The following is a 12,163-nucleotide window of genomic DNA, read 5'->3' on the forward strand; positions in this document are numbered from 1 at the left end:
ACAACTCAAGGCCCCTTTCTGAGGGTCAAATTTTGGTTTTATAGTTGGGTTAGGTTTATGCTGCATTCAAGGATGGTCGGAGGTCGGACTTTTCCGAGTTCAAACCAGGAAGTGTGTACGGGAACGCCCCTTTGAACTCGGAAATTACACACAGAAAAAAAAAAAAGGACCCGACTTCACCGGCGGACTACAAGTGACGTCACTCTACAATGGCGACCCCTTTGGGGAAACACAGACCGTGAACAATAAAACACAATTTACTCGAGTATGAAACTAGATAGCTTATGAAATAGGATAAAAACAAACAATGAAGCAAAATTGCGAGATGGTACGTTTACTGGAGAAAAACTATTTATCACCAACTGCCATTTTGGTTGTTTACTTTCGCCTCGACCGCTTTTCAGGTCAGAACTAGGAAAAAAACACATCATAAGCATTAATATGTCATTTGAACCATGTGACGACTCCCATCCAGTCACCAAGAAGAGTTTATGATCATAATAGACACATCCAGTGGTTCTTAGATGGCTTTTGTTGCTTTTATGCAAATAAAGCACAGACACATTTAGGATGTACAAACGGCAAAAAGACAAAAGGTTGAACAAGAACTGCGCGCTGCGACTTTTCCTAATCGCACGCGTCGCTCAACACTGATGGAAAAGAGCAAAACGGCGGTCAAGGAGAAAATACATCCAAAAATCCAAAACGCGATGCTGCAGAGACAAAAAGAGCATTTCGGTGGACACGAACAAGTATGAGGTAAAAAAAAAAAAAAAAAAATCACACTTGGCTGTAAACTCCATAATAATTTGTGTCATTATGGATCCACAACTGCATCACATATGTAGAGGAAAATTTCAAATGTCTTCATTTTTTTCCATCCAATTAGTCCATGAATCGTCTTGTATGCACAGAAGGAACTGATTTTGCTCATTTAAGGTGGACAAAGTGACTTGGTTCCCTTTTGTCCTTGCATGTGAGGTTATAAAACATTATTTTGCTTCCTAAATGTATAAAACACCTCCTACATAAACAATCCAGTCTTCCTGGTGAGGAAGAGTGTGCACAAATCAAATAATAAATAGTCCATTTGGTACCTGAGCGAGGACAAGATAGAGCACCTTGAAGAGGGAGAGCACCACTGACCATGTGACCTCACTGTCTTTTTCTTCCTTCTTTGTTTTTTTTTTGCTTCCAAAGTGTCACACACACGACCATTCCGTCGCTCTTTTTTTTTTTTCTCTCGCTCTTTTTTTTAAAATTTTTTTTTTACATACTCCTTTGCGGGCGTGACGACCAGTCCAGCTGAGCCTCGTGATGAATTAGTGCAAATAAAAGAGAGAGCGGGCGAAACTCGCTCCATCTGGGAGATGCTCAGCAGTCTTTGGGGGTCTTTGGTGGTCTGTAGGGCAACACTGGTGCAGGTCTGAAACCAACAACACATTTTCATTAGTCCGGCGTTGAAGCGTTAGGAATGCTAATAGCTGAATGCTAAGCTAAATGCTAATGAAGGAAATTGAAAGTGATGAAATGATGAAGAAATTATAATCCGTTTCCTGATATGATAGTCAGTTGGTATCAGACCATCGAATGTACTAAAATGTGGTTCAAGCAGGGATTGAACCCACGTTCTCCATGGGGGAGGTAATTGCTCAAAGCACTGACCTAACTCGCCTCGTTAAAATTTATGGCTAATGGCGTATTTATTTTTGAAAAGTGTCATCAAAAAGTTCAATGTCAGTCCCATTGAAAATGAATGGAGAAAAGTTGATAGTTAACTCATTCACTGCCATTAATTCCTAAAAAAAAAAAAAAGAATATAAAAAATTAGGGGCAACAGGCGATTAAATTTTTTAATCGTAATTAATTGCATGATTTCACCAGTTAACTCACGATTAATCACAAATTTTATATCTGTTCTAAATGTACAATAAAAACATTGTAGGTTTTCATATTCTTGTTAAAAACGTGGGATTTTTTTTTTTTTAATTAATAGAAATAGTTAAAATGACATTTTGACGTTTATAGCCGTCAATGGCAGTGAATGAGTTAACGTTAAATTGTGCGAGTGCTGTAAGTAATGTGGAATCAGACGATTATATACCCCGGAAGGCGTGAATTTATGAAGCAAGTTGAAATTTGAACGGTGTAAATCGGAAGTATTACCGTGTTTTCCAGCATTCCCACAATAAATGTTTATTGTGGGCGTGTTTAAGGACCAATGAAATAATGAATATCGTGAAGCAGACATTGAATAATAAAGTCCGGACCGACCTGCTGGGTAACGGGATGGCGGGCGGTGGTTTGGGCACGGTGGGGATGGGGATGGGCAGCGGTCCTCTCCCGGGGACGTGAAGGCCCAACGCCGAGGCGCCGTGACCCAAGCGAGCGCTTCGGCCCAGCGGGTCGGCGGGAAGCGGCTTCTGCGGAGGACTCGGTTTGTCAAAGTCCTGCGGACGACCAGGAAGTTTGGTTAAGAGTTTTGCCATTCATGGCGAGTTCATAAAATTCTGTGTCATGCTCCGACGTCAAACTCAAAAGTCCTGTCAAGTATGTGAAGTTCACATCTGATAGCAATAACACAAACGCAGACACTAAAATGGCTGCTTTGAACAAAAATGGCCGACTTCCTGTGTCTTCTCGGGCATGGGTTCTTGAGACTTTTTTGTGGGTCTATTCGTGATAAAAACTGCTATTAAATATCATGTTGCTAAGGGAAACTGGTATCAGGGCCTAAAAAAATAAAAAAAAAATAAAAAAAATATATATATATATTATTTTTTTTTTACAATTTTGTCTTTTCTGGGGAATTTTTGCTGCCACGCTTCACCCACACCAAATAAATAAATCAGTATTTTACATAACTATTGTGCTTGCAATTGTTTGTCTCTATATTAAAATAGGTTTACAATGCATTTAAAAAGTGGGATTTAATAGTTTTTTAAAAAGTGTAACACAAATTGATGCCCCCCAAAAGGTTTATCCTGGGGAATAGGACTCTGGCTGGCCTGCGCATAGAAAAATATGCATATAAATGAGCCAAATTAAATTGAAAATTAAATTAAAATTTTTGGTTAATAGCAAAAATGAAAAAAAAAAAAGCATTCTTCACAAAAATTGTAAGTTACCCTGAAAATAAATACAAAATAAAAATAACAATTTGGTTAATAGCAAAAATGAAAAAAAAAAGGAAGCATTTGTCACAAAAATTGTAAGTTACCCCAAAATAAATAAATTAAAAATATATTTAATTTAAAAAGTGAAAATAAAAATCTGTTATGTATTTGCTTTTTAAAAAAAATAAATAATGTTGGTTAATAGCAAAAAATGAAAAAAAGTAAGTATTCTTCAGAAAAAATGTAAGTTATCTCCAAATTAAATACAAGATAAAAATATATTTAATTTAAAAACAAAGAGAAAGAAAATAAAAAGCTTTTTTGATGCCACAAGATGATAGCAAAATACTTTTTTTTTTTTTTTAACGAAGCCACTCAACTCCAACCCCAAAAAAAAAAAGGTTTCGCAACTAACAAGGAATAGGCCAAAAAGTCAAAACAAAACTGTCCTGTGTTTACCCTTAGATGACACTAGATGGTGGCAAAGGACTAAAGTCCAAATGAAGCTCCTCAACTCACTTCAGCACCAAAAATGCCACAAGATGACATCAAAACAGTGAACAGGAGCGTTTTTCAGCCTTTTTTCTTTTTTTTTTTTTTATCACCACGGACAATAACTTTATAACAATATGTAAAAACAAACTACCGTAATTGATTGTACTAGTGGAAAAACAATATGCAAATGAGCACCCCCACAAAGCCGCTGTCGGCAGTTTGTAGCGGTGGCGATGGTCTTGACTAAGCGTGAACGATGGCTCGGGCGACGCGATCGCGACGCAAGCGCTGTGTTGAAAACGGTGCAGCCTTTTGGACACAATGGGCGAATGTTGTCGAGGAAGTGACGCTTCCCAGAGGGCCGCTCTTCACTCACCGCGGTGCGTGGGTGATGAAGAGCCTCCGAGCAAGGCGGCAGCGGCAGCTCACCTGCTTTCTAACAATGTTCGCTCGCCCACAGTGTCTCAAACACTTTGGTGTCCAAAAAAAAAAAAAAAAAAAAAGTGGATAAAGTATTCTCCATCTTGATATGATTTCGCTGCCAGGAACAAGAGATCAGACGGGTCCCTGGAGAGCAGAGCGCCGTCTGACAACAATGAGGTTTTAGGTTGTCTTAATGGAAAAAACTGACAGTGAAACGAAAATATCAGGACTGAATCATATTTTTCTTATTACAGTGTTCAATCGCTATTTATGGACGCTCAACCTCAAAATGTTTTTTTTTTTTTTTTTTTTTTTTTTTTAAAACTGCATGTTGATTGCTGCTCCCGCTTGACGTTTGAAGTCAAAACAGAATTGCGTGTTGTGTCGTTTTTAGCTCAATGCTAACTGAGAAGTACCGTAGAGAAAGAAGCTAGTAAGTAGCATCAGACCTCAGTGGTGCGCAAATCCATATTCCACAAACGCAATGTTAACATGAATAGCACTAGCATGAAACATATTTTTGTAAAGAAATATTTTGACTTGACTTTCCCCTTTAAGCTACGGAAATTTAAACACAAACTGCACAACAACGCGTAGACGGACATGTCACTACCATATGTTTGTATGAACTTGTTAAAATCATTTAAAAACAATTCTGAGGTGCCGGAACACATTAACTCATTCACTGCCATTGACGGCTATAAAAGTCAAAAATTCATTTGAACTATTTCTATTAGTTTGACATTCCCCCCCCCACTTTTGTTAACAAGAGTATGAAAACCTAGATTTTTTTTATTGTACATTTAGAACCGTTATTAAATTTGTGATTAATCGCGAGTTAACTAGTGAAGTCATGCGATTAATTACAATTAAAAAGTAATCGCCTGATGCCCCGAATTTTTTATCTTTTTCTTTCTTTTTACTCATTCACCTAGAAAACCTATAATTTTTTTATTGTACATTTAGAACCAATATAAAAGTTGTGATTAATTGTGAGTTAACTAGTGAAGTCAATGCGATTAATTACGATTAGAAACTTTAATTTTTTATCTTTTTATTTTTTATTTTTAACTCATTCACTGCCATTACGGCTATAAACGTCAAAAAATAATTTTTAACTATTTCTTTTTAACATTTTTTCCCCACTTTTGTTAGAAAGAGTATGAAAACCTAGAATTTTTTTATTGTACATTTAGAACCAATATAAAAGTTGTGATTAATTGTGAGTTAACTAGTGAAGTCAATGCGATTAGTTACGATTAAAAACTTTAATTTTTTATCTTTTTTTTTTTTAACTCATTCACTGCCATTGACGGCTATAAACGTCAAAAATTCATTTTTAACTATTTCTTTTTAACATTTTTTCCCCACTTTTGTTAGAAAGAGTATGAAAACCTAGAATTTTTTTATTGTACATTTAGAACCAATATAAAAGTTGTGATTAATTGTGAGTTAACTAGTGAAGTCAATGCGATTAGTTACGATTAAAAACTTTAATTTTTTATCTTTTTTTTTTTTTTAACTCATTCACTGCCATTGACGGCTATAAACGTCAAAAATTCATTTTTAACTATTTCTTTTTAACATTTTTTCCCCACTTTTGTTAGAAAGAGTATGAAAACCTAGATTTTTTTATTGTACATTTAGAACCAATATAAAAGTTGTGATTAATTGTGAGTTAACTAGTGAAGTCAATGCGATTAATTACGATTAAAAACTTTAATTTTTTATCTTTTTTTTTTTTAACTCATTCACTGCCATTGACGGCTATAAACGTCAAAAATTCATTTTTAACTATTTCTTTTTAACATTTTTTCCCCACTTTTGTTAGAAAGAGTATGAAAACCTAGAATTTTTTTTATTGTACATTTAGAACCAATATAAAAGTTGTGATTAATTGTGAGTTAACTAGTGAAGTCAATGCGATTAATTACGATTAAAAACTTTAATTTTTTATCTTTTTTTTTTTAACTCATTCACTGCCATTGACGGCTATAAACATCAAAAATTCATTTTTAATTATTTCTTTTTAACATTTTTTCCCCACTTTTGTTAGAAAGAGTATGAAAACCTAGAATTTTTTTATTGTACATTTAGAACCAATATAAAAGTTTTGATTCATTGTGAGTTAACTAGTGAAGTCATGTGATTAATTACAATAAAAAAAAAAAAAATCGCCTCTTGCCCCTAATTTTTAACAATCTTTTATTTTTTTTATGAATTTATGGCAGTGATTGAGTTCATGTCATTTCTATTACTTCCCACGGGGAACATCGATTCCATATTCGTCTAAACTCCAGCAAGTAAAGCAGTTTGCATTTTTGATGCAATCTGTTGCTGCAACGCTGACAGAACGCGCTGGAAAAGCAACGAGTGTTCTGCGCAAAGACGTGACGAGCCTTTAAAGAAGCCTTTGCGAATCACAAATATTAGCCGTGACAGAGGCGGCGTCACGTCTCACAATAAGCGGCTAAACGCATTTTCCTCGGACGCCTGCCGCTCGGCTCGCCCTCGCTGCCCTTTTGATTCAATCTCTTCGCCGGTGTGTGACACGTCGTCTCTGCGCTTGATTACGAGCACACCCATCTGCTCCCCCGCGCCTTGTTTTGACACGCCGTCCTTTTTTAGGAGGCAGACGGCCGCCTTTTTGGGATGGCTTAAATGCGCATTTAGTCCGCGCGCCTCGATGCGGTGCATCTTGGGAAATCATGGTCAGACACTCGAGAGCGTCGCTTTCACATCAGCGTGCTCTCGATACAAATGTCCTAAAAACCAGACGCACAAAGTGAATTAGAATTTGGAGCAACGACTGAAGCAGACGGGGGGGGGGGGGGGGAATTTATTGTCTCCGCTGCTTTCGATATTGCTGACTCTGCACATCTGCCGAGGACAGGGAGGGGGTGGGGGCTATCAGGAGGAAGGTGCATTGTTTTGTTGGGCAAGGAAGCTTCCTGTATTTTTTTTAAGTGATTTCCATGGGAGGGAATACTCGAGTCATGTGAGGTCATTTAGGGCTCAACTTGTTTCAAATCAAATGGTACAAATGGTGATTGAAAAAGTCTGAATAAAGTATCTTTTATAACTCCGTGGTTAGTTTTAAGCATGTTCACATTTCACTAATTCCCAAATGTACCATCAAGAGAGAACTTCCTGATTTTTCCTCCCATGCAACTAACTTAATTGGGCACAAGTAATATGATTTTTCTCAAGGGATCCTCCGCCAATTCTGCAACAATGGCCTTAATGATTGCAAAGTAGAGAATGCAATTTGTGGAGAAATTGTGAGTGAAGGCGGAAAGACAGAATGAAATGATTTGGAATGATATACAGTGAGCTGGAATGAGCTGAAATGGTTTGTATTTGTCCCAAAATGTAGAAACCCCCCCCCCCCCCCCCCAAAAAAAACAAAACGGAATTTGTAGAGCAACAGCATAATTTTTTATTTTAATTATTATTTTTCATAAATATTTAATTAAAATATAATTTTTTTTTTTTAATATAAATTATTATTATTATTATATATTAAATTAATATTTTTTTATTTAATAATACACTTTTACAACACATCGTAAACTTATTTAATCACTTAAAAAAAAGAAGAAAAAAAGAAGAAAATTTTGCAGGCATTCAAACATTGAATACAGCTCTCCTTTCCCACATGCTAGGGCATTAATGACCTGTATAGTAAGTAACTGTAGCCTACTCTAAACACATATGGCCTGATAACAAGATGGACGCCATGTTGGAAAATAGCACATTTATATATTTTTTTTTAGACACAAACCTGGCCAAGCCGGTAGGATGCGGGCTGGCGGGGAAGGCTGAGGAAAGGCGGCACGGCGGCCGGCGGCACGGCGGCCGGCGACAGAGCGTCGGCGCGACGGTGGGCTGGCGGCGGCCTGTGTCGGGCCGGCAGAGGCGGCAGGGTGGGCTGGCCCACGCTGAGCGACACGGGCATTGGCTGGCTGATGTGCAGCGGCTGGTAGAGCGGCAGGCGGCGCAAGCTGTGCGAGTGGAACTTGTGCGGCGGGAGCAGAGGCTCGGCACTCAGGAGGGACGGCTGAGCACGGGGGGGAAAAAAAATCAAAAATTGTGATTGACACTCATATTTTGAAACTAGAGATCCTTATTTTTTGGTGTTTGGGATGAAAGTCTCAAAAAGCAGCACATGATCAATTCATGCTTACTTCTCCAAGCAGAAGCAGATATCAGATTGTGGCAGTGAAAGTCGACACCATCCCACTCACAAGTGGTATTCCCCAGGGCTCCGTCCTGGGGCTCTTCATTATCAATGCCCCCATCCACTCTGCCTCATTTTTCGTAAATTCAGCAATCACGCTCCATCCATCCTGAAGTTGTTTACATCTGACAGCTCTATAGGTATTCCACAGAGCTCTATCCTGGGGCCACTGCTTTTTATTATCAACGCCACTCCCCCACCCTCTGCTTCTCATTTCCCATGAATTCCATATTCACTTGAATTGCTTCGCAGATGACATCAAGCTCTACCTATCCTGCAAACTCAACATTTCCACCCTCCCTCAGCTCATGCTTGTCTTCAAAAGTACAATGATCTACGATGACATCATGAAGTTCAGTACATATAAAAACACTTGTGTGTCATAAAAGTTTACAACATTAGAGGTGACGTTCCCAAAAAAAAGTTGCACACTCCACACGCACGCATTAACTAACACATCCCAGAACGGTCCGTAACAAATTCTGCGTGTCATTATTAAAACGTGTTTTCATTGTCTGCTGCCAACATTCATCACCTCTGCTGGCTTTTAGGAGCTCATCGTAACGGAATGTCAACTTGATTAATATTTGTTTTGAGGGGAAGCGGAATGGATGACACGCCTTCGCGTCAGCTTGTCAACAAAGCGCAAATGGATCTGATAAGAAAAAGGCTCACCTTGTAAATGCTGGCTCCCAGTCCACAGGGTTTGGGAGGAGGTTTGCGTTGCGGTAATGGTCTGCAGGTGGACTGGCTCCTGGCTGGGCTGGTGGGCCTCTTGGCCTCGATGGATCTGGAAAAGGTCAGAAAAAGGGACTTTAGACATTGTGAGTGCACCTCTATTATGGGAATTACAGCATTAACTTTTGGTCTTTCGTGTTATTTTGCAGCCTTACCTGAGCTTCTCCAACGTGCTCTTCCTGTTTGTGAAAAGCAGTCGCAGCAGCGTCTTCCTCTTGAGGAAGACGAGGCCGCTGGCCAGCAGCAGGCCGCTGGCGGCCACCAGGACGGCCGCGGTGACCAGCACGCTGTCGGCTGACGCCGCATAACGACAAGACGCACGGAGCGTTAAAAAGCGAGTCGTGGTTTCACGATGAGTCATATTTGGAAAGAGCGTGCGCTGTGATTTACTGCCGAGGCCAATTGGGAGTTGTGTCGTTCCAAGAAATTCAGAGCGCAACGGCGAGGCAAGCGATGTAAAACATAACAGCTGTGGCTTAGCAATGAAATCATCGCGTGGCGTTACCTGCCAGTCTCGTCGGACCGCTGTCGATGCTCCCGCCGAAGCCGGCCCCCTCGCACAACGGCGGCGCCCAGTGCGCTTCGCAGTGGCAGTTCTTCTTGTTGTTGCACACCTGCAACAGTTAAGGATGACACGACGAAACGGTCAAAATCTGTTATATAAATAGACCACATATATCAATATATTAGTGCTGTTAAGCACTAATGAATCGCCCAAAATTCCATAACTTTAACTTTAACTCTTTGACTGCCAGACGTTTTCAGAAAAGGGATGCCGTGGGTGCCAGCCGATTTAAGCATTTTGACTGATCTTTCAAGGTCCACAGAAAATGATGTGTTTGGACTATGGAAACACACATACTACCAAATGATAGATGAAGATTGGACTCTCATCTTTCATCAGAAAAAAAGTTTGTTTCTACCTTATTCCGTTTTTCAGTAATCAACAATAGAAAATGGTTAGTTTCACCTCTGTTTTGGAAAAAAACGTCTTTTAACGTCTTTGGCACCCCTCCATAGGATTTTACTAAACGTTATTTAACGTTTTTGGCAGTCAAAGAGTTAATCACGATTCATCACATTTTTCTACTATTGTCTAAAAGCTTGCAACTACACCAAAGTATTAAGGTCATGTATAAATTATTTTTTTTAGACGGGGATAATATTCTGACAACCCCCACCACAACAATACACACAAATTTACGAGAAAAAAAAACTAGAATATTTGCGGCATTATAAAGTGGCAAATTTGCAAGACAAAAACTCACAAATTTGCGAGAAATAAAGTCACACATTTGTAACATTATAAAGTGGCAAATTTGCAAAAATACCTCATAAAGTTACGGAAAAAAAACGTGAATATTTGCGACATAATAAAGTGGCAAATTTGCGAGACAAAAACTCACAAATTTGCGAGAAATAAACTCTCACATTTCTGACATAAAGTGGCAGAAAATTTGTGAAAAGACCTAACAAAGTTATGAGAAAAAAACTTGAATATTTGCGGCATTATAAAGTGGCAAATTTGCGAGACAAAAACTCACAAATTTGCGAGAAATAAACTCACACATTTGTGACATTATAAAGTGGCAAATTTGCAAAAAGACCTCATTAAGTTACGAGAAAAAAACGTGAATATTTGCGACATAATAAAGTGGCAAATTTGCGAGACAAAAACTCACAAATTTGCGAGAAATAAACTCACACATTTGCGACATTATAAAGTTCGCAAATTTGCGAAAATACCTCAAAGTTAGGAGAACAAAACTTGAATATTTACGACATTATAAAGTGGCAAATTTGCGAGAAAAAAACTCACAAATTTACGAGAAAAAAACGTGAATATTTGCAAGACTGTAAAGTGGCAAATTTGCGAGAAAAAAACTCACAAATTTATGAGAAATAAACACTTTTCTCATAGCTTTCTTTGATCCATAAATACAATTATTTGTAAAATACAACTGTTGAAATGTACGATCACTGCCTCAGCTTTACCAGCCTCTTTCTTATACTTTCAGAAAAACAATACTCCAAAAACTACTAGTTTAGTTTTGCCCACGAGCACCGCACTGCAGTAGCGTTAATTTGCAAGACCCGGCGGAGGTAACTTGAGCAGGGTATTTTCCTCTGAGATATTATTCATGCCAAAAGTGCTCTGGCCTATCATTTGGTGTCATTCACAACAATGTAAAATTTAAAAAAAAGCTTGTAGTGAGTGAACACATGTGGCTAAAAGTCATATAAACGAAAGAACATGTGCAAAAGGGAGTCCAGCCCATGCATGTAAGCGAAAGGGGACTTCCCATAGATCCAAGAGGATTCCCGAGTGAGCTGATGTTGGGGAGGAGGAGCAGGGAGGTGACTGAGGGGGAGTTGCGCAGCTGCACAATAGATGGACGCTGGATGCTAGCGAGGTTAAGAGACACAACGAGGGAGGTTTGATGAGCGGCAGCTTGATGTCTTCATGACGGAGGGGAATTTTCCTCCGCAGCCAATCCAAGCACGCCTCCTCCCAAGACAATGTCAAGCCAACGCCAACAAGAACGCTGTGGCGTCTATTATATAATTGGATTTTTTTTTATTATATAGAAACAAGTCTATAAAGTCTATTTCTAGTTCAGTATTCTGATTTTCTTTTTTTAGGTTGAAAATTTTAGCCACTAAGCTAACAGGGCGGAAAGCGTAATTGTCGGTATTCCATAAAAAAAAAAAAAAGTGGCAAAATGATGCTAAATTAAAACAATAAGGTCAATTTTGCAATTCTAAAACTTATTTCGTAACAATATTTTTTATACTTATAGTGTATATATATTTTAAAAAAAAAATTGACACATTTTTAGAAATTCATTATCACGCTAACGTTACGGCTACTGGCTTGGCTGCTCTTCGGTGACTAAATCATGGTGAGCCATGTCAAAGTTTTTGTGTGGCAACCAGATGTTGAAAATGCAGCTGGTGTTCATTCAAAGGTTCGTTACAACAAGTCGTAACAAGATAAAATGTTACTAAACAATCGGCTCTTGATAAATTTCAAAGTTTAAAGCATCTCTACTGGCTGCTAGCTAGCTTCAAACAGGCTGCTAGCTAGCTTCAAGCAAAAGTTATCTTTGTTTTGTTAGCTTCAGGCTAAAGTTGAGTTGGAGACTGACAC

The 12,163-nt window shown here is 38.5% G+C and overlaps 1 protein-coding gene across 1 annotated transcript in view; it reads right to left on the reverse strand.

The window, feature by feature from the left end:
* Positions 1 to 318: 318 nt before the first annotated feature.
* Positions 319 to 12,163, reverse strand: part of adam12b (ADAM metallopeptidase domain 12b) — a 67,316-nt gene continuing 55,471 nt past the window's right edge. Inside the window, exons 18-23 of the mRNA XM_077581797.1 lie at positions 9,518 to 9,626; positions 9,168 to 9,306; positions 8,950 to 9,064; positions 7,819 to 8,094; positions 2,275 to 2,450; positions 319 to 1,426 (exon numbers count right to left, since the gene is read on the reverse strand). Coding sequence (XP_077437923.1) covers positions 1,375 to 1,426; positions 2,275 to 2,450; positions 7,819 to 8,094; positions 8,950 to 9,064; positions 9,168 to 9,306; positions 9,518 to 9,626 — 867 coding nt within the window. The 3' untranslated portion in view covers positions 319 to 1,374. The remainder of the gene's footprint in view (positions 1,427 to 2,274; positions 2,451 to 7,818; positions 8,095 to 8,949; positions 9,065 to 9,167; positions 9,307 to 9,517; positions 9,627 to 12,163) is intronic.

The sequence above is a fragment of the Vanacampus margaritifer genome, chromosome 12 (assembly GCF_051991255.1).
Source record: "Vanacampus margaritifer isolate UIUO_Vmar chromosome 12, RoL_Vmar_1.0, whole genome shotgun sequence".
NCBI classification, from domain to species: domain Eukaryota; kingdom Metazoa; phylum Chordata; class Actinopteri; order Syngnathiformes; family Syngnathidae; genus Vanacampus; species Vanacampus margaritifer.